Genomic DNA, 21,481 nt, shown 5'->3' with positions numbered 1-21,481 from the left:
AAAGTTAAAAAACTACCAGAAAACCCAACATAAAAAGGCTCCATACAGATAGTCAGGTGTAAACCAGGCCTCCAGAAGCCCCAAGATCACAAAATGGTTTGAAAAGACGTCATTTTCGCCCTTCGCATGTGGTCAAACCTGTGCTTCGATCAGCAGCTACAGTCAAGATTCAGGCTTAAAAAAGGGTGTAACAGCCTTCTGACAGTTTGACACATCACTCCACAACTTTACTGTATGTTGACGCATGAAAAACTGCCCTCACACCATGGCTGTCTATTTTTACATGACTGTGTGTGTGTGTGTGTCACCATGGCAAAACGTGGTCCTGGGGACACCTACTGTAGCAAGAACTACCACAGAGGCAGTTTTGAGAACATTGCCAGGTGTTTTTTTATGTCTCTGTCTTTCTGTGGACGGATTTTGTCACCACGCTATCACGCTAATCATGCAAGATGCAGTAACAAAACTTTACAGGTGTGGAGTTTAGATCAAAATGAAGGCCGAGTTCAAAGATGGGTGTGGGCCAAACACCTGAAGTAGAGGAAGGGGCAGTTGGCCCTCTTTTTGCCCATGACCCACATTTGTTTTAAGTGCTGGGTCACTGAAGTCCAGTTTCAATCATCCAACCACTCTAAGACATTATGTTAAGAGATGTTTAATGTTGTGTTAAAAGGTCACCTTGTAAGTATGGTCTGAAATATTGAATAAATCTACCACAGTTCATCTACCAATCAATTAATTCAGTAAGTATGATACTTTATTGATCTCCAGGGTAAAATAAACATGTTACAAAAGCACAAGAGTCAGACTGAGAGGTCAGGATAAACAACCCAATCACCACCAAATAAGTTGGCACTGTACGCTTTTCAAAACCACAAATATGTTGAAACTTTTTTATGTTGCATCTGTTCTGTATGACTCTTTAAGTACAATATTAAATTTTATGTTGTAGCAACGCTGTGCTAATGGTCTGATAAGGTTTAGGAAAGAAAAACACTTGCTAGGGTTAGGAAAAGATCATGTTTGGAAATGTCTGGACGTTAAAAAATGAAGTGGTTTCATGCTTACAAATGCTGAAACGCCACCACATTACCCTCCACTTCCTGATATGAAAGTCAGCTCATAAACAGGTAATATGAACATGATATGACACGTATTGTAGAGATGTTGATATAGTACGTATGACACAAATTTTAGGATATCCGTATTTTGCAGAAACGTAAAATGACAACATTTTATTCTGGTGACTGAGCTGCAGGAAAACAGATAAAGAACTTTGAACTTTAAAAGTAATATATACAACAAAAAAAATAATGTGATGTAACATTAGCGAGCTACTGAGACATCAGTGATCTAGTAGCAGTTATTTTAAGCTGGTTTTAAAGAAAAGGACCATAATACATTGAAACAGCAGAGAGTTCTGATAACCCTCGGTTTGAAGTGTGCCTCTAAAAAAAGCCTCAGTTTGGAGAGATCTTTGTCATACTCCTCTGTCGCAACAAAAGTCAGGACACACTACTGTAGATGTGAACGTGCATAACAGAGGGGTAGGGCTAAGTGGTCGGGGCAAGGGGTGTATTGGGATTAGGGCTGTCACAATATCAGATTTTAACAACACAGTTATCGCGGCCCAAATAACAATATTATCACAATATCTATAGAGAATTAGGAAACAATAATGCTCAGTCAAATTCATCTTTAACTTTGTTTACTGTGTGTTTTGTCTCTTTTTTGGCAAATGAATTACACTCAAAATACGAGTGTAGGGAGGAGGAGAGAGAGCCTCTTACCATAACTGTACAAATGTGTACAAAAAGAACAATTACACTCAGCCAGCGTTAAGGTGCATAACCATCACCTACCATGACAAAGTGGGAAGGGAAAGAAACGGAAAGAGGCAATGTATTATTTACAAGCTTCTATCATATTTGCAATATTAACACTATTAGTATTTCATTTTTAAATATCCTGATTATTGTCAATATTGTTATATCGCAACACTTCTAATTGGGATTGGGTCTTAGACTCCTACGGTTTGGTCTGAGAGTAATTCACAAAGTATTTTATCCCTATCATTAGCTCCAACGCCTGAGAGGCATCACATCACTTGTTGTACAACTACTTCAGGTATGTTTTTGCGGCTGCAGGGGGAGACTTGGGAGGAAGAACAGTTGTCAGAGACTTATTCAAAGATAAAAGTTGAACTTTCATTAATCAAGTTGCTGTAAAAAGCATGTTACAAGTTATATTTACAATTAAATGGATAATAAAGTCATAAAATACTTCACACGTTCTTCCACTAAGCTGAACACTGGTGTATATTAAGTTCATGAATCTAAGCTTCTCTAAGATATATAATTGTCTCTATTGCATATTCCTGCTTTAATACAAATGTTATGAAGAAACAGAAATATCAGACTATAAATGCAGGTCAGCGGGTTTTGTTGATGGTGCTGTACAACACAGCTGGATCCTCTGCAGCTCCCTGACCACTGGCTCTGAGAAAAAAAAAAGATATTGTATGAAATAAAACAATTCTCATCACATCCCAACACACAGTGCACAGTGGTCCTGTGTGAAGAGCCGCTCACCTCGGGGCGGTACTGGCACTGGTACATCTGACAGCAGCGTACACGACTTCCTGTTGCTCCACGTGTCTTTGAGGCTGAGCTGGTCTGATGTTGGAGTACAGATTATCTGCCTGGTTGTTGGAGAAGTGGACGCTGGCGTACTGAAAGTCGTCCTGCTCCTCCGGCTGTCCCTGGTCAGGTAGACATAAACAGAATTATTTTCAGCTACATATTTTAAATGAGTCTTTCATTTGAACAGTGCATTCTTGCAGAGGATTGAAACCAGCACGAAAACAGCTGAAGCAGAAGCAGCTGTGGTAATAATGGAGCTAATATCCCTGTTGTCAAAAGTGCAACATGAAGTCCTCCTCTGTCAGATGAGTTTACTAGAAGCCCTTAAAGACACTGAGTGACTCGGCAGTATGAATAAACAGGAGCCAGACTGGGTTTTATTTCTTCTAGAGTGAAATACATAACTATCCTCACCTGTTCCCTGTCGTCTGCTCTCTCTTCAGCCTCAGTAGATTCCCTGGAAGCCCTCTTCTTCCTGGTTAGGAGAGTTAATTAAAACATAAACGACTGAATGTTTTAATTCTGAATTGCTGTGATTGAACATTCAATGATTCAGTAGAACAGAACTGCTCACCTGATCCACAGGAAGACAGAGAGGGATATGATAGCCAGGAGAACGACAGTGATGGTTCCAGCAGCCACTGATTTCCCTGATCCTAAGAAATGGTGATCAAAAGAAAACAGACCGTTAATCAGGCTGTTACAGCATGTTTTGGTCTGTTGGTCCCACAGAGTGATATATGATAAAACAAGGGGAAAAAACAAAACATGTCCAGTATAATAGTGAACGTGTGTGTATTAAATCAATTAATGTCCTGCTCAATACAGGTGGACTGTCTGTCAGGCTGTGGACACATGTAGTAAAGTACATGACATAGAGATTAGGTTGAAAAATAAACTCCTCAGTGCCCTCTGCAGGACAAAAAATGAAACATGCACACTTTCTAAATTACATTGGATTACATCCCTGACATAATGACAATAAACTGATATGGTTAAATATTTAGACCAAGGTGGTATTTGAGTCCAAATGTACAATCTAGTTCAAGTGAGAACAACAATGCCATGTTTCACTGCTGTAAATGCACATCAGTAAAATGAGTATCTCAGAGCTTTTCTCATTATCATCAGTTTCGGCAGTCAAGGTCTAAAGAAGCCAATAGGACAGTATCATCTGCAAACAACAATACGCCATCCTAACAAACCAATAAATGGGCAGTTTTCACACCTGGGCTCCAAACTGACATTCTTTCCACATGTATTATGAGCAGGAGAGATCACAAGACAAACGCCAACAGCCACATTGGATGTGCTTGGCAGGAGCCCAACAATAAAGACAGAACTCTCGCTCTGAGTGCACAGGGAATTAAGACTCTCAAGAAGCAATAACTGCACTAGAAACTGCTGCAGGACACCCACAGAAACATCAGGGAACACGTTCTTGACCATTTTAAAGGTAGACACATGTAAACAAGATTATTATATTCCTATGAGCCCTTCATTATGTAACAGAGTGCAAAGACTCTGACCACTGTTTCATGTAAAATAAAATCTGATCTTACTTCCTGAGGCTGACTCCCAAATATCTGTGACACACTCCTGTTTTGGAGGATGTGACTGTCAGGTTAAGAAGCCTCACAGAGTGCTTCCTCTCCTACAGTGTCCCCAGGTGAGGTCAACAATTGTCTCCTCTTACTGAAAACATTCAAGCTGATACATTCCTTGATTTTTTTACTTTAAGAAAAATGTATTATTAATTATTATGCTGAGTAAAATTTTAAAAAATGTAATTTCCCATTCTATCACCTACGTATATCATCTGTACTACCGTCAAAAACTCACCTGCCACAGTCAGATGTACGGTGGTTTTATTTCTTCCTCTTCTGTTCTGGGCTTCACAGTAATAATTCCCACTGTGTTCAGCTCTGAAGTCAGTGATGGTGAAGATCTGTCCTGATGCTTTTGGTGAGTCTTCATTCTCCTTGTGCCAGGTGTAGTTAGCTGCTGGGTTAGCATCACTGCTACAGGTCAGAGTCACTGAACTGCCCTCCACTATCTCAGCAGAGGGACTCACTGACACAGAGGGAAGCTTTGGAGCATCTGGAGGAGATTTAAAGAGACTCATGTCATTCACATCAGATGATGGCTTAGTCACATTTACAATTTGGATAAAGGTCATGTGTTTTGTGAACATAAACTTGTATTGTGCCTTTTCAGAGCTATCGTCTTTCAACCTACACAAGTAGACCAAAGTTAAGAGTTAATCTCTGGAGATATGTGTGTAAACATGTGAAGCAGGTTCACTGTGGCTACATGTCATATGTCCCTTAACGCTGAGTCAGCAGGACACCAGATTTGCTTATATTTTGTACTCACACTGGACATCGACTGATACAGACGAGGACATGATCTCTCCATACTGATTCTCAGACTTGCAGGAGTAGTTCCCTCTGTCCTCAGAGCTGATGGGGGAGAAATGATAGATGCGTGTCTGTCCTCGAAGCAGATTTTGTTTCTCCTTGTACCAGGTGTATTTAGCTACTGGGTTAGCATCACTGCTACAGGTCAGAGTCACTGAACTGCCCTCCACTATCTCAGCAGAGGGACTCACTGACACAGAGGGAAGCTTTGGAGCATCTGGAGGAGAAAACATGAACACATTTTACATTTAATTACAAAATTGCAGATGAGACAATAATTTGCTGAGCAATAGTGAATGAGTGTGAATGATCATTGAAACATTGGACTGGATGATGAAGCTTTAAAGAGTTGTCATTAGTGGCTTGATGCTTTTTAAACAAGCTGAATTTTACTCACATTTCACATCAAGAGAGATGATTTCAGACGTCCTCCTCCCCAGCTCGTTCTCAGCTGTACAGTGATACTTTCGAGAATCAGAGGACTGGATGGAGCTGAAGTAAAGCTTTGGATCTTTACTTGGAGCATGAATGTGCCAATTTTGATTATTGTTGTACCAGGTGTAAGTAGCTGCTGGGTTAGCATCACTGCTACAGGTCAGAGTCACTGAACTGCCCTCCACTATCTCAGCAGAGGGACTCACTGACACTGAGGGACGTATCGGAGCATCTGGAGGAGAAAAGATTGACATTTTTACATTCAGTTTTAATATGTGTGTCGGCAATGGAGGTCCATGTAAGAAACAGACAGACATCAGAAATACCAAACTAATTAATCTTATTTCAACCTAATCAACATAAATCCAAATGAACATAACCATCACAGACAAAATGTCTCGCAGTTCATCAGTGATCAAGGAAATGATCCTGGTTCAGTGTCTTTGGACACTTTCATGTTACTAATGAACTCTAGTAGGTAAGTTAGCTAAAGGTGTGCATACTAACACTCAAAACACAAGTAAGACTAACAACTTGTAACTCCTCACATCTGAACAATCATATGACTACATTCTGTTCACTCTTGGATGGACCAGACTTAAAAAAGTCCTTGAATAATAAAAAGTGTTTTGCATGTTTAAGTGTCAACTAAAGATACAGACAGATCTTGTTGGACTAAATTTCCACTGTGATCTGTTATTTTACGGCTTAATTTGGAGTGAAGACACAAAAAATTTATATTTATTCAACAAGTCTAGAATCTTAGTGCAGCTATTTGGTTGTCGACCACTTCTGCACAACAAATCACCAAATACCACTGAGTTACATTAACATGTTAAAGGCTCCCTGAGATGGAACAGAAAGTAAACTCACACACTGGTGGAGACGGGAACTTCTCACAACCTCTGACAGCACAGGTGTACTTGTCTGCATGACCACCGTCACCTGGATAGTTATACCGGTAATTTTCATGGATTTTCCGTCCATTCTTGAACCAGATGAAGGAAGTATGACCATCATTACTGCTGACACACTTCAGGTAAGTGGTTGAACGTGATCGATGCACCTGCACCTTGGGAGGCTCTGTAAATATGTGCATAATGAACAATAATGTCAATAATGTTTATAAATACATACATAAGATGTATACAAACATTTATAGTGATTTCAGGAAATTAAACACTTTGAACTAAATTAATAAATATTCAGCTGAAAATGTTACCTGTGACCCTCAAAGTGACTCCAGGTGAACCAGTATATTTCCCACCTTCTACGTTAGTAATGAATCTGAACTTGTACTCAGCTGAGTCGCTCTCTCTCAGGGCTGTGATTCTCAGAGTGCAGTCCTTGTCAACACCTTTATACTCCACACGATTTGAACACTCTGGGTCTGTTGTCAGATCCACATGTTCATTCCCATTCATTTTAGCAAACCAGAATGCTTTCACAACTGTAGTATAACCGGAAAGTGTTCTGGATGGGTATCTGTAGGTGCAGCTTATGTCCACTGTTGATCCTTTTAAGGCACAGATCTCAGTAGAGCTGTAAGTCACTCCCCAGTCATCCTGACCCTGTATCACTGTAACACAGAGAACATCAGAAAACACAATCAAAATAAATAACTTGAGATAAAAATCAGCTAATAAGACAAAGGTGAGCATACTACCAATATGATGTGGGGGAAAGGTAACATGGACATGCTTCAAAATCCTTGCTTATCAGACTAATTACTGTCATCAAAAGTTCTTAATCATGCGTCAACAAAAAGTCCTCCACACAGAAAATTAATAAAAACATGTTTTACACACTTTTCTGAGATGCTGAAGAAAAGTTGTACAAAATACTCATGTTACCCCACCCACATGTTGACTTCCCTTTAATAGGCACTTTCTAACTAATGCTTTAAATAAATAACACTTCATGACTTTTGTATGTTATTTCTGAATGACACCAGGATGAACACAAACAAAGGAAGAGTGGAAGATGTGAACATGCTTTCTACAGTTAAACTCAATGTGCACCCAGTCTGAAGGTGCAGTGAAGTGAACAGGAATGTATTGAACCTGTGACCTTTAATGCAGTTTACTGACCAGGATAAGAGGAGAAATATTATTCATTAGAGTCTGTGCTGTTCTTGGTCAGTTCTCTCTGTTCACACTGTGGTCAGGATGCTGCTGAGTTAAGTGTGAAAACTAAAAATAAAAGCAGAATACTGAAGTGTGTGAAACACCTTCAAGCAGCGATGATGTAAAGATAAGCTGTCTGCATATAGCATGGACACATCACACTGACGTCAGACAGCACAAACAGAACTAGCAGGCAGTGGCGCAGATGTACGATCATAAGCAAGAAGTACAGTCAGTTTTTGGGGTTTTACTGTGAGAACAATATCCCTCCAAAAAACTTCACTGTGATAAAAGTAGCTGCAGATACAAACTAATCGTCCTCCACATGAGCTGGTGCTTCTGCAGCCAGGGTCGACTTCAGAACAGATTAAACAGGATGAGAAGGGAAAAGTTCTGAAAACCCAAAATATTCTCAGTTTACAGCGTGTAAAAGTGCTGAGCACACAGCTACTTCATGCAAAAGACAAGATTCCCACTTTAAATGCAGTAAATGTAACTGTACCTGACACAGAGAGAAGGAAGACCACAAATCCACTCGCTGCTGCAGTTAAACTCATATCTGCTCCTCTGATCTCTCTGTGAGGTTTCAGAGACAATAAAACATGTCAGCAGATAAAATAATGATGCACACAGGAGGTTTACAGTATCAGTCACATCAACAAACAATTCTACTTACAATGAAGACGGACGTCGTCTTGAAAGAAGCCGTTCCTCAGTTGTCAGTGAGCAGAAGACAGATATCAGGCTCTTAAACAACTACATTTCCTTCCTCTTTAGCTTATTAACATACATGATGTGCCAAATGCCAGTCAACACCCACATCATACTAAAGCTGTGTTGTCTTGCAAAGTATAAATTCAATAATAAATTCAGTATCGGATGCATTAAGTCACATTTTTGATTGTGATTGTAAATATTTACAAAGTGTTTTACTACTGGACTTATGTTTGGCTTTAATGTGTGAAAATATAAACTGTACATGAAGTCAAATGTGATGCTCTCAGCCCACTGTCTCACTTTGAACACACTTTATTGGCTTTGTCAGCCAGGACAGGTGAAAACCCAGAAGCTGATCAGAGATTTTTCAAATATTATTTATTATTCTGCAGAATTTCAAAATACATTTTGTTTAACGACTCATCAATTTCTATAATATAACTGACTGTACAGGTAAAAATAAGCTCTCATAGTTTAAGCAGTAAGCTGATCTGAACAATAAATCATGTCTGACACCTCGACGTGATTCAGTTGAAGCTGCCGACTCCACATTCTTCTAAACTTCCTGCTACATGCTGCTGCTGACTGTCTGTGCTGCTGCCTCCTACCTGCTGCTGCTACTGAAAACTGAACATGAAAACTTTTGGAGCTGAAGGTAAATGTGTCCACTTCCCCCACATCCTCCACAGCCTCGCTCTCCTCTGTGATGTTTCAATGTGGTACTTCTTTGTGTCCATCAGGTGAGTCCTGCCTCTGGTTCAGCTGCATCTGAAGAGAATCACACAAAACATGTGTAAAGTTTTAGTTGTGACTGTGACTGTGAATCTAAAGTTGGGATGTTTTATTCCATGCAGGAGTCTCTAACCTGTCTGGACTTCACAGCATGTCTTCCTGCTGCTCTGTGTCTTCTGTCTTTGCTGCAGTGAAGTCTGAGACGTTCTCATACACAGGACAAGAGTCCAGCTGATGAGGAGAGATGACAAAATGAGGCTCAAAGGACCTCATTCATGAACCGGCATAAAATCAGATCAGCCAGGTTATTATAACTGTGATATAGAGGAAGTTTTGTCAAGGTGGCCTCTCTCTCTCTCTCTCTCTCTCTCTCTCTCACCTCTATCATCTCAACAGGTTCTTGTGGTTCAGTGGTGGAGCTCAGAGTTTTCTTCTTCCTGGTTTGAGTCCAACAACAACAAATACAAAATTCAACACTGAGAAACTCATATCACTAAAACTAAATGAAGTCCGAAGAAGAAAATAAAAGAGCAGATGGATTCTGATTGTTTTACCTGATCCACAGACTCAGGAGAAGAAGAAGAATCAGCATCAAGACCACCACAGTCACCCTGATGATGTTCATTATCATTGCTGAATTCACTAGAAATACACACAGATATGTGAGGAAAATGAATAAATCACTTTTCCAGGTGATGCTGTCTGATAATCAGTCAGTCAGAGTCATCCACCTCTGACATGATGGAGGTTCCTCCCTGAACACAGCTACAGAAAAACTGTCTCTGAACGCAGACAGGAAATGTTGTTTTCTTTGCACCAGTTATGACTCGTTACATATTAACATGTTAATCAGGTCTAGTGCAGTAAACAGGTGTGTGTGCAGGTGAATGAGGATAACTCACCTGCCACAGTCAGATGTACGGTGGTTTTATTTCTTCCTCTTCTGTTCTGGGCTTCACAGGAATAATTCCCACTGTGTTCAGCTCTGAAGTCAGTGATGGTGAAGATCTGTCCTGATGCTTTTGGTGAGTCTTCACTCTCCTTGTACCAGGTGTAGTTAGCTGCTGGGTTAGCATCACTGCTACAGGTCAGATTCACTGAACTGCCCTCCACTATCTCAGCAGAGGGACTCACTGACACAGAGGGAAGCTTTGGAGCATCTGGAGGAGATTTAAAGAGACTCATGTCATTCACATCAGATGATGGCCTCGTCACATTTACATTTTGGATAAAGAAAATAAAAATAGACCACAGTTAACAGTAAATTCACATTATATCTCTGGAGATATGTGTGTCAATATGTGAAGCAGGTTCACTGTGGCTACAAGCCATATGTCCCTTAACGCTGAGTCAGCAGGACACCATTGTTGCTTATATTTTGTACTCACACTGGACATCGACTGATACAGACGAGGACATGATCTCTCCATATTGATTCTCAGACTTGCAGGAGTAGTTCCCTCTGTCCTCAGAGCTGATGGAGGAGAAATGATAGATCTGTGTCTGTCCTCGAAGCAGATTTTGTTTCTCCTTGTACCAGGTGTAGTTAGCTGCTGGGTTAGCATCACTGCTACAGGTCAGAGTCACTGAACTGCCCTCCACTATCTCAGCAGAGGGACTCACTGACACAGAGGGAAGCTTTGGAGCATCTGCAGGAGATTTAAAGAGACTCATGTCATTCACATCAGAAGATGGCCTCGTCACATTTACAATTTGGATAAAGAAAATAAAAATAGACCACAGTTAATAGTAAATTCACATTATATCTCTGGAGATAGTCAGTAAGTATTAATAAACATGTGAAGCAGGTTTGCTGTGGCTACAAGTCACATGTCCCTTAACGCTGAGTCAGCAGGACACCAGTGCTGCTTATATTTTGTACTCACACTGGACATCGACTGATACAGATGATGACATGATCTCTCCATACTGATTCTCAGACTTGCAGGAGTAGTTCCCTCTGTCCTCAGAGCTTATGGAGGAGAAATGATAGATGCCTTCTGGTCCTTGAATCACTTTTTGTTTCTCTTTGTACCAGGTGTAGTTAGCTGCTGGGTTAGCATCACTGTTACAGGTCAGAGTCACTGAACTGCCCTCCACTATCTCAGCAGAGGGACTCACTGACACAGAGGGAAGCTTTGGAGCATCTGGAGGAGAAAACATGAACACATTTTACATTTAATTATAAAATTGCAGATGAGACAATAATTTGACTGAGCAATAGTGAATGAGTGTGAGTGATCAGTGAAACATTGGACTGGGTGATAAAGCTTTAAAGAGTTGTCATTAGTGGCTTGATGCTTTTTAAACAAGCTGAATTTTACTCACATGTCACATTAATAGAGATGATTTCAGACATCCTCCTCCCCAGCTCGTTCTCAGCTGTACAGTGATACTCTCCAGAGTCAGAGGACTGGATGGAGCTGAAGTAAAGCTTTGGATCTTTACTTGAAGCATGAATGTGCCAATTTTGATTATTGTTGTACCAGGTGTAAGTAGCTGCTGGGTTAGCATCACTGCTACAGGTCAGATTCACTGAACTTCCCTCCACTATCTCAGCAGAGGGACTCACTGACACAGAGGGACGTATCGGAGCATCTGGAGGAGAAAACATTGACATTTTTAGATTCAATTTTAATATGTGTGTCGGCAATGGAGGTCCATGTAAGAAATAGACAGACATCAGAAATACCAAACTAATTAATCTTACTTCAACCTAATCAACATAAATCCAAATGCACATAAACATCACAGACAAAATGCCTCGCAGTTCATCAGTGATCAAGGAAATGATCCTGGTTCAGTGTCTTTGGACACTTTCATGTTACTAATGAACTCTAGTAGGTAAGTTAGCTAAAGGTGTGCATACTAACACTCAAAACACAAGTAAGACTAACAACTTGTAACTCCTCACATCTGAGCAATCATATGACTACATTCTGTTCACTCTTGGATGGACCAGACTTAAAAAAGTCCTTAAATAAAATTGTTTTTGCATCTTTAAGTGTCAACTAAAGATACAGACAGATCTTGTTTGACTAAATTTCCACTGTGATCTGTTATTTTACAGCTTAATTTGGAGTGAAGACACAAAAAATACATATTTATTCAACAAGTCTAGAATCTTAGTGCAGCTATTTGGTTGTCGACCACTTCTGCACAACAAATCACCAAATACCACTGAGTTACATTAACATGTTAAAGACTCCCTGAGATGGAACAGAAAGTAAACTCACACACTGGAGGAGACGGGAACTTCTCATAACCTCTGACAGCACAGGTGTACTTGTCTGCATGACCACCCTCGCCTGGATAGTAATACCAGGAATTTTCAGGGATTTTCTCTCCATTCTTGAACCAGATGAAGGAAGAATGACCATAACAACTGCTGACACATATCAGGTAAGTTGTTGAACGTGAACGATGCACCTGCACCTTGAGAGGCTCTGTAAATATGTGCATAATGAACAACAATGTCAATAATGTTTCTAAATACATACATAAGATGTATACAAACATTTACAGTGATTTCAGGAAATTAAACACTTTGAACTTAATTAATAAATATTCAGATGAAAATGTTACCTGTGACAGACAAAGTGACTCCAGGTGAACCAGAATATGTCCCATCTGGTAGGTCTGTAATGAATCTGAACTTGTACTTAGCTGAGTCGCTCTCTCTCAGGTCTGTGATTCTCAGAGTGCAGGCCTTGTTAACACAGTTAACATACTGCACACGACGTGAATACTCTGGTTCATTGTTCAGATCTGTATAATTCTTATTCCGCACTGTCCTGAACCAAAATCTATTCTCAACTCTCTTTACAGTGGATGGGTATCTGTAGGTGCAGCTTATGTCCACTGTTGATCCTTTTAAGGCACAGATCTCAGTAGAGCTGTAAGTCACTCCCCAGCCATCCTGACCCTGTATCACTGTAACACAGAGCACATCAGAAAACACAATGAAACTGAATAACTTCAGTTAACAATCAGTTAATAAGACAAAGGTGAGCATACTACCAATATGATGTGGGGGAAAGGTAACATTGACATGCTTCAAAATCCTCGATTATCAGACTAATTACTGTCATCAAAAGTTCTTAATCGTGCGTCAACAAAAAGTCCTCCACGCAGAAAATTAATAAAAACATGTTTTACACACTTTTCTGAGATGCTGAAGAAAAGTTGTCCAAAACACTCATGTTACCCCACCCACATGTTGACTTCCCTTTAATAGGCACTTTCTAACTAATGCTTTAAATAAATAACACTTTATGACTTTTGTATGTTATTTCTGAACGACACCAGGATGAACACAAACAAATGAAGAGTGGAAGATGTGAACATGCTTTCTGCAGTTAAACTCAACGTGCACCCAGTCTGAAGGTGCAGTGAAGTGAACAGGAAGGTATTGAACCTGTGACCTTTAATGCAGTTTACTGACCAGGATAAGAGGAGAAATATTATTTATCAGAGTCTGTGCTGTTCTTGGTCAGTTCTCTCTGTTCACTCTGTGGTCAGGATGCTGCTGAGTTAAAGGAACTTGGGGCAGGATTTGTGAAAAGATAAACATGCATTTTAAGGTTTTTAATGCTAATGGGTGATGAAGCGTTCAAAACCAAAAAGAATGAGCCCACCCAAGTATCTCTCCATTGCCTTGAACAGGCTGTGTCCTGCGGACGTGACGTAAGATGACGCCGAATGCGTATTCTCGACAGCTTTCGACTTGGATACGCGAAGAAGACGAGCGCGGTGGACCCAAACTAGTGTTTGGGTAGTAATGGATTCTGCTACAGCCAGCAAACGACCCACCACCACACAAAGTCCACTAAAAAGTCAGACTTAGAAGAAAACGAAGGTTTTATCAGCAGCATGTCGTGAGTCGAAACGAAATTACGACCAAAGCCGGGCTGGCACCTGAATACACATCGGATACGCGTTCAACTAATGGAGGCAGCTTCAACTTGAATTGGGACTGAAAACAGATGCTGACATGGCTCATTTCCTAGTAACCAGGTAAGAAAACATTACAGGTCATGTTTAGAGCTTGATTTGAAAATCATATGATCATAACGTGCAAAGTAGCGTTAGCTGCAAACATGTAACTTGGTCTACCGCTGTGTAACACTGAATAGTTACAGACTGCGCATTTTCCATGGTCTTTTAGTCTGAAACTGAATAGTTAGAAATATGTCCCTTTATATATGGGACCGAAATCCCAACCTGTTATCCGGGAGGTGACGTTAGCAGCTGGCTGTAGCCACAGGCTAACAGTTTGTTTGTGTCTGTGTAGTAACGTTAGCCGCTAACACACAGCAATCCCGTATCAGAGACGATATTTCTGTCCTTCACTGTGCCGTCTTTGCTTTCGCCCGTGCCTTTCAGACTGCATCAACCGTAACGGTAAATTGCAGCGCTTGTGTGTTGCTACACACAGCGAGCCGGCTTCCCGGCTACTTCGTGTGTGTAGGGGATAAGGCATCAGCTGCACTGCTGTGAAGAGTTAATGCGCGCTCCCGCACCGGCTTGTCTGATGTCATTTCTTGATACTGCCCCAAGTCCCTTTAAGTGTGAAAACTAAAAATAAAAGCAGAACACTGAAGTGTGTGAAACTGCTTCAAGCGGCGATGATGTAATGTTAAGCTGTCTGCATATAGCATGGAAACATCACACTGACGTCAGACAGCACAAACAGAACTAGCAGGCAGTGGCGCAGATGTACGATCATATACAAGAAGTACAGTCAGTTTTTGGGGTTTTACTGTGAGAACAATATCCCTCCAAAAAACTTCACTGTGATAAAAGTAGCTGCAGATACAAACTAATCGTCCTCCACATGAGCTGGTGCTTCTGCAGCCAGGGTCGACTTCAGAACAGATTAAACAGGATGAGAAGGGAAAAGTTCTGAAAACCCAAAATATTCTCAGTTTGCAGCGTGTAAAAGTGCTGAGCACACAGCTACTTCATGCAAAAGACAAGATTCCCTCTTTAAATGCAGTAAATGTAACTGTACCTGACACAGAGAGAAGGAAGACCACAAATCCACTCGCCGCTGCAGTTAAACTCATATCTGCTCCTCTGATCTCTCTGTGAGGTTTCAGAGACAATAAAACATGTCAGCAGGTAAAATAATGATGCACACAGGAGGTTTACAGTATCAGTCACATCAACAAACAATTCTACTTACAATGAAGACGGACGTCGTCTTGAAAGAAGCCGTTCCTCAGTTGTCAGTGAGCAGAAGACAGATATCAGGCTCTTAAATGACTACATTTCCTTCCTCTTTAGCTTATTAACATACATGATGTGCCAAATGCCAGTCAACACCCACATCATACTAAAGCTGTGTTGTCTTGCAAAGTATAAATTCAATAATAAATTCAGTATCGGATGCATTAAGTCACATTTTTGATTGTGATTGTAAATATTTACAAAGTGTTTTACTACTGGACTTATGTTTGGCTTTAATGTGTGAAAATATAAACTGTACATGAAGTAAAATGTGATGCTCTCAGCTCACTCTCTCACTTTGAACACACTTTATTGGCTTTGTCAGCCAGGACAGGTGAAAACCCAGAAGCTGATCAGAGATTTTTCAAATATTATTTATTATTCTGGAGAATTTGAAAATACATTTTGTTTAACAACTCATCAATTTCTATAATATAACTGACTGTACAGGTAAAAATAAGCTCTCATAGTTGAAGCAGTAAGCTGATCTGAACAATAAATCATGTCTGACACCTCGACGTGATTCAGTTGAAGCTGCCGACTCCACATTCTTCTAAACTTCCTGCTACATGCTGCTGCTGACTGTCTGTGCTGCTGCCTCCTACCTGCTGCTGCTACTGAAAACTGAACATGAAAACTTTTGGAGCTGAAGATAAATGTGTCCACTTCCCCCACATCCTCCACAGCCTCGCTCTCCTCTGTGATGTTTCAATGTGGTACTTCTTTGTGTCCATCAGGTGAGTCCTGCCTCTGGTTCAGCTGCATCTGAAGAGAATCACACAAAACATGTGTAAAGTTTTAGTTGTGACTGTGACTGTGAATCTAAAGTCGGGATGTTTTATTCCATGCAGGAGTCTCTAACCTGACTGGACTTCACAGCATGTCTTCCTGCTGCTCTGTGTCTTCTGTCTCTGCTGCAGTGAAGTCTGAGATGTTCTCATACTCAGGACAAGAGTCCAGCTGATGAGGAGAGATGACAAAATGAGGCTCAAAGGACCTCATTCATGAACCAGCATAAAATCAGATCAGCCAGGTTATTATAATTGTGATATAGGGGAAGTTTTGTCAAGGTGGCCTCTCTCTCTCTCTCTCTCTCTCTCTCACCTCTATCATCTCGACAGGTTCTTGTGGTTCAGTGGTGGAGCTCAGAGTTTTCTTCTTCCTGGTTTGAGTCCAACAACAACAAATACAAAATTCAACATTGAGAAACTCATATCACTAAAACTAAATGAAGTCTGAAGAAGAAAATAAAAGAGCAGATGGATTTGGATTGTTTTACCTGATCCACAGACTCAGGAGAAGAAGAGGAATCAGCATCAAGACCACCACAGTCACCCTGATGATGTTAATTATCATTGTTGAATTAACTAGAAACAAACACAGAGATATGTGATGAAAATGAATAAATCACTTTTCCAGGTGATGCTGTCTGTTAATCAGTCAGTCAGAGTCATCCACCTCTGACATGATGGAGGTTCCTCCCTGAACACAGCTACAGAAAAACTGTCTCTGAACACAGACAGGAAATGTTGTTTTCTTTGCACCAGTTATGACTTGTTACATATTAACATGTTAATCAGGTCTGGTGCAGTAAACAGGTGTGTGTGCAGGTGAATGAGGATAACTTACCTGCAACAGTCAGATGTACGGTGGTTTTATTTCTTCCTCTTCTGTTCTGGGCTTCACAGGAATAATTCCCACTGTGTTCAGCTCTTAAGTCAGTGATGGTGAAGATTTGCACAGATGCTTTTGGTGAGTCTTCATTCTCCTTGTACCAGGTGTAGTTAGCTGCTGGGTTAGCATCACTGCTACAGGTCAGATTCACTGAACTGCCCTCCACTATCTCAGCAGAGGGACTCACTGACACAGAGGGAAGCTTTGGAGCATCTAGAGATGTATTAAGAGAATAGGTTAAGTGTGCTACAACAATAGATTGTGTCATATTTAGACCATAAAGTGTGAACAGCTGCGTGTAGCACTGTTTGAATCTGGGTCCCAAAACAGCAGAAAACTCCTCAAGTCTCCTGGAGCTGCTCAGTGAATTACAGCAGACTGAGGATGTGGAGCACAAGAACGTAGACATGACAGTAAAATCTTCTCCTGCAAAGACTGGACACATTTAATCTGTTATTTTTAAATAAACTGCTTCACTCACATGTCACATTAATAGAGATGTATTCAGACGTCCTCCACCATAGCTCGTTCTCAGCTGTGCAGTAATACTCTCCAGAGTCAGAGGACGGGATGGAGCTGAAGACAAGCTGTGGTTCTTTACTGAGAGGTTGAAGGTCTGGATCTCTGTTCTTCTTGTACCAGGTGTATTTAGCTGCTGGGTTAGCATCACTGCTACAGGTCAGAGTCACTGAACTGCCCTCCACTATCTCAGCAGAGGGACTCACTGACACAGAGGGAAGCTTTGGAGCATCTGCAGGAGAAAACATGAACACATTGTACATTTAATTTCAATGTTTGTTGGCATTAGGATCCACATAAGGCACACGTCAGAAAAACTAAAGCTAGTTCATCTTACTTTTAATTCAAATTGAAAACATAAAGCACACAAAGACTCAAAGTGTCTCACAGTTCATCAGTGCTGAAGGAAGCAGATCAAGGAAATGATCCTGGTTCAGTGTCTTTGGACAGTTTCATGTTTACTCATCAACTCTAGTAGTTAAATAAGAGGAGTGCACGTGAAATCTTTTCACAAGTTGGCAAAAGAACATGAGTGGAAAGAATGAAGTGAGATACTTCATTGTCTTCATTCATGTTTTGTGAACTAACCAGAATCAAAACAGTTCAAACCTGAAACCATCAAGTGTTTTGTATCAGAAATTAGAGATTGGTTAATAACAAATTCATTAATGAAAGTATCAACAAAAGATGAGAACAGATAAACATGGAATCACTGTGAAGTTTTTGTAAATCAAAAAGAATTGACAAGCTAAAGACATGAAGGTAAATCTTGTTTTGCATGATCTCCAGTGTGAGCTGATATTTAACTGTTTAATGTTGCAGTGCAGACAATGAAAGATATTCATGCATCATGTCTACAATCTCATGGGGCTGTGATTTGGTTGTCTCCCAATTCTGCACAATGAACCACCAAATACCAATGAATTACATGTAGTTAAGGTACAGTACAAAAGGTAGGCTCAAAAGGCTCCACCAGGTGTTATTTCAGTGGACGACTGTAAGTAAACTCACACAGTGGAGGAGAGCGGGAGTTCTCATGTCCTTCTACAGCACAGGAAAAGCTGTCTGCAGGATTGAAGGAGCCTGAATAATAGTAAGATGATTGTCCCTGAACGATCCGTCCATTCTTGTACCAGACGTAGCGAAGACGACCAGGTAGACGACAACTGCTGTGACACATCAGCGCTGCCCAGCGTGTAGAGGCCTGTAAGATGCTCACCCTCACCTGCAGATCTGAATATGTGAATAAGAAACAGAAGTCTTCATTTTAGACTGAATATGAAACACACACACATACACACACACACACACAAAGATATTGTAACACGAACTTAATAAATATTCAGCTGAAAATGTTACCTTTGACAGACAAAGTGACTCCAGGTGAACCAGTATATTTCCCATCTGGTTGGTTTGTTATGAATCTGAACTTGTACTTAGCTGAGTCGCTCTCTCTCAGGTCTGTGATTCTCAGAGTGCAGTCGTTGTTACCACAGATATACTGAACACGACCTGAATACTCTGGGTCTGTTCTCAGATCCACATGTTCATTTCCATTCATTTTAGCAAACCAGAATGCTTTCACAACTGTAGTATAACCGGAAAGTGTTCTGGATGGGTATTTGTAGGTGCAGCTCATGTCCACTGTTGATCCTTTTAAGGCACAGATCTCAGTAGAAGTATAAGTCACTCCCCAGTCATCCTGACCCTGTATCACTGTAACACAGAGCACATCAGAAAACACAATCAAAATAAATAACTTGAGATAAAAATCAGTCAATAAGACAAAGGTGAGCATACTACCAATATGATGTGGAGGACAGGTAACATGGACATGCTTCAAAAGTTGTACAAAATACTCATGTTACCCCACCCACATGTTAACTTCCCTTTAATAGGCACTTTCTAACTAATGCTTTAAATAAATAACACTTCATGACTTTTGTATGTTATTTCTGAATGACACCAGGATGAACACAAACAAAGGAAGAGTGGAAGATGTGAACATGCTTTCTACAGTTAAACTCAATGTGCACCCAGTCTGAAGGTGCAGTGAAGTGAACAGGAATGTATTGAACCTGTGACCTTTAATGCAGTTTACTGACCAGGATAGTGTGAAGAAAGTGTGAAGACTAAAAAATACAAGCAGAACACTGAAGTGTGGGAAACTGCTTCAAGCTGCGATGATGTAATGATAAGCTGTCTGCATATAGCATGGAAACATCACACTGACGTCAGACAGCACAAACAGAACTAGCAGGCAGTGGTGCAGATGTACGATCATATACAAGAAGTACAGTCAGTTTTTGGGGTTTTACTGTGAGAACAATATCCCTCCAAAAAACTTCACTGTGATAAAAGTAGCTGCAGATACAAACTAATCGTCCTCCACATGAGCTGGTGCTTCTGCAGCCAGGGTCGACTTCAGAACAGATTAAACAGGATGAGAAGGGAAAAGTTCTGAAAACCCAAAATATTCTCAGTTTACAGCGTGTAAAAGTGCTGAGCACACAGCTGCTTCATGCAAAAGACAAGATTCCCTCTTTAAATGCAGTAAATGTAACTGTACCTGACACAGAGAGAAGGACGACCACAAATCCACTCGCTGCTGCAGTTAAACTCATATCTGCTCCTCTGATCTCTCTGTGAGGTTTCAGAGACAATAAAACATGTCAGCAGGTAAAATAATGATGCACACAGGAGGTTTACAGTATCAGTCACATCAACAAACAATTCTACTTACAATGAAGACGGACGTCGTCTTGAAAGAAACCGTTCCTCAGTTGTCAGTGAGCAGAAAACAGATATCAGCCTCTTAAACGACTACATTTACTTCCTCTTCAGGTTATTAACAGACATGAAACTGAAATCGCAACCTGTTGGTTCGAAACCTGTTTCACTGCCAACATCCCACTGACACCAGAAAAGACCATTCAAAAACAGATGAGACAACAGACACATTTAATCTCTTTGCTACTGCAGCAGTATGAGATGCATTAAGTCAAACCTTTTCATTTTGATTGTAAATATTTACACCTGCTCTCTACATGTAAACTCTGTGTGAACTGAGGCAGAGCGTCACAAAGTCTTTAACATATTACAACAAACTCTTGTTTTAGTTGAACAAAGGCTCAAATGTCGTGTGCTACACAAAATTTTATTCTGAAAAGACTTTAAATTTAGTGAACTTCACATTCTTTGCTTCAATGAATGACCCCAAAAAACTGAAATGGACTCAATGGAGATTCACAGCTCAAATATATGTTCAGGTCCTCTTAAGTAAAGTAAGCTCTCATAGTTAAAGCAGTGAGTTATACATCTGTAAGTCACAGTTAATGAAATGATTTTGCAATCACATATCTCTTTATCAACACCTAATGGCAGCAATATCGGCATTGTCTGCAGTTTACTTTGGTCAAATCAAGTGACACAATGGTTTTCCAGCCCATCCAGGTAGAGTCCATTGATTTGAACTTGGAGTTCACAGCTTTGTATATAGAAAAGGAATAGGAGGTGATCGCTCTATGTAGCTCTCTAGTTGCAGGGTGTCTTTCTCTGGCAACAATGTTCATATTTTTTTGTTCTCCTGCTTGAGGCATCAAGATTTTCTCAAAATCCATGACAACAACTCGTACGTCTCACTGTTCTCACAGGGGAATTTACACATCATACATGTTTGCTTTTAGCTGAACTGAAATGCTGCATTGTGTCAAACAACAAGAGGGTGAAGCGGAGGTGCCCAGCGTACTGTACAGAAAACTGTGCTCGCCAAAATTGTCATGCACCACAGACACAGTCGTTTTACTACAACCATGAGGACTTGAAACCTGTCTGTGTCCGTGGGTAGGAAGCCAGTCAGGAATGATGTTTCATCCAACTTCTCCCACCTGCCTCCATGCAGGTGCTCCAGCTAGGAGGAGGAGATCAATCCATGCTAAAACATGTTACACTAATCACATTTTCTATTGCTATGATTCGTGAAAAT

At 40.5% G+C, this 21,481-nt stretch overlaps 2 protein-coding genes and 1 long non-coding RNA gene across 3 annotated transcripts; all 3 read right to left on the bottom strand.

Annotated features, from left to right (window-relative positions):
* Nucleotides 1–2,677: 2,677 nt before the first annotated feature.
* LOC141003977 (B-cell receptor CD22-like) lies at nt 2,678–6,921 on the bottom strand (the record flags this gene model as incomplete). The annotated part of the gene is made up of 8 exons (XM_073475482.1): nt 6,720–6,921; nt 6,371–6,580; nt 5,460–5,729; nt 5,019–5,279; nt 4,485–4,742; nt 3,217–3,298; nt 3,057–3,117; nt 2,678–2,761 (listed from the first exon to the last, which is right to left on the bottom strand). Coding segments are annotated over exons 1-8 (1,428 nt in total), but the record flags the coding sequence as incomplete, so codon positions are not given.
* Nucleotides 6,922–6,943: 22 nt separating this feature from the next.
* LOC141005532 (uncharacterized) lies at nt 6,944–8,377 on the bottom strand. The gene is made up of 3 exons (XR_012179876.1): nt 8,300–8,377; nt 8,126–8,199; nt 6,944–7,076 (listed from the first exon to the last, which is right to left on the bottom strand). It is a non-coding gene; the product is annotated as an uncharacterized lncRNA (long non-coding RNA).
* An 839-nt stretch (nt 8,378–9,216) lies between these two features.
* On the bottom strand, nt 9,217–20,321 carry LOC141003949 (B-cell receptor CD22-like). Its single transcript, XM_073475440.1, has 11 exons — nt 20,240–20,321; nt 20,061–20,139; nt 18,856–19,204; nt 18,508–18,729; nt 17,459–17,728; nt 10,959–11,219; nt 10,461–10,721; nt 9,975–10,232; nt 9,627–9,714; nt 9,452–9,509; nt 9,217–9,303 (listed from the first exon to the last, which is right to left on the bottom strand). The coding sequence occupies exons 2-11, from the start codon at nt 20,118–20,120 to the stop codon at nt 9,217–9,219; spliced, it is 1,914 nt and encodes a 637-aa protein (XP_073331541.1). The 5' UTR covers nt 20,121–20,139; nt 20,240–20,321.
* Between the last annotated feature and the right edge of the window lie 1,160 nt (nt 20,322–21,481).

The sequence above is a fragment of the Pagrus major genome, chromosome 1 (assembly GCF_040436345.1).
Source record: "Pagrus major chromosome 1, Pma_NU_1.0".
In the NCBI taxonomy this organism is placed as follows: Eukaryota; Metazoa; Chordata; class Actinopteri; order Spariformes; family Sparidae; genus Pagrus; species Pagrus major.
The sequence above is the reverse complement of the archived record's forward strand: the minus strand, read 5'-3'. Positions and strand labels throughout refer to the sequence as shown.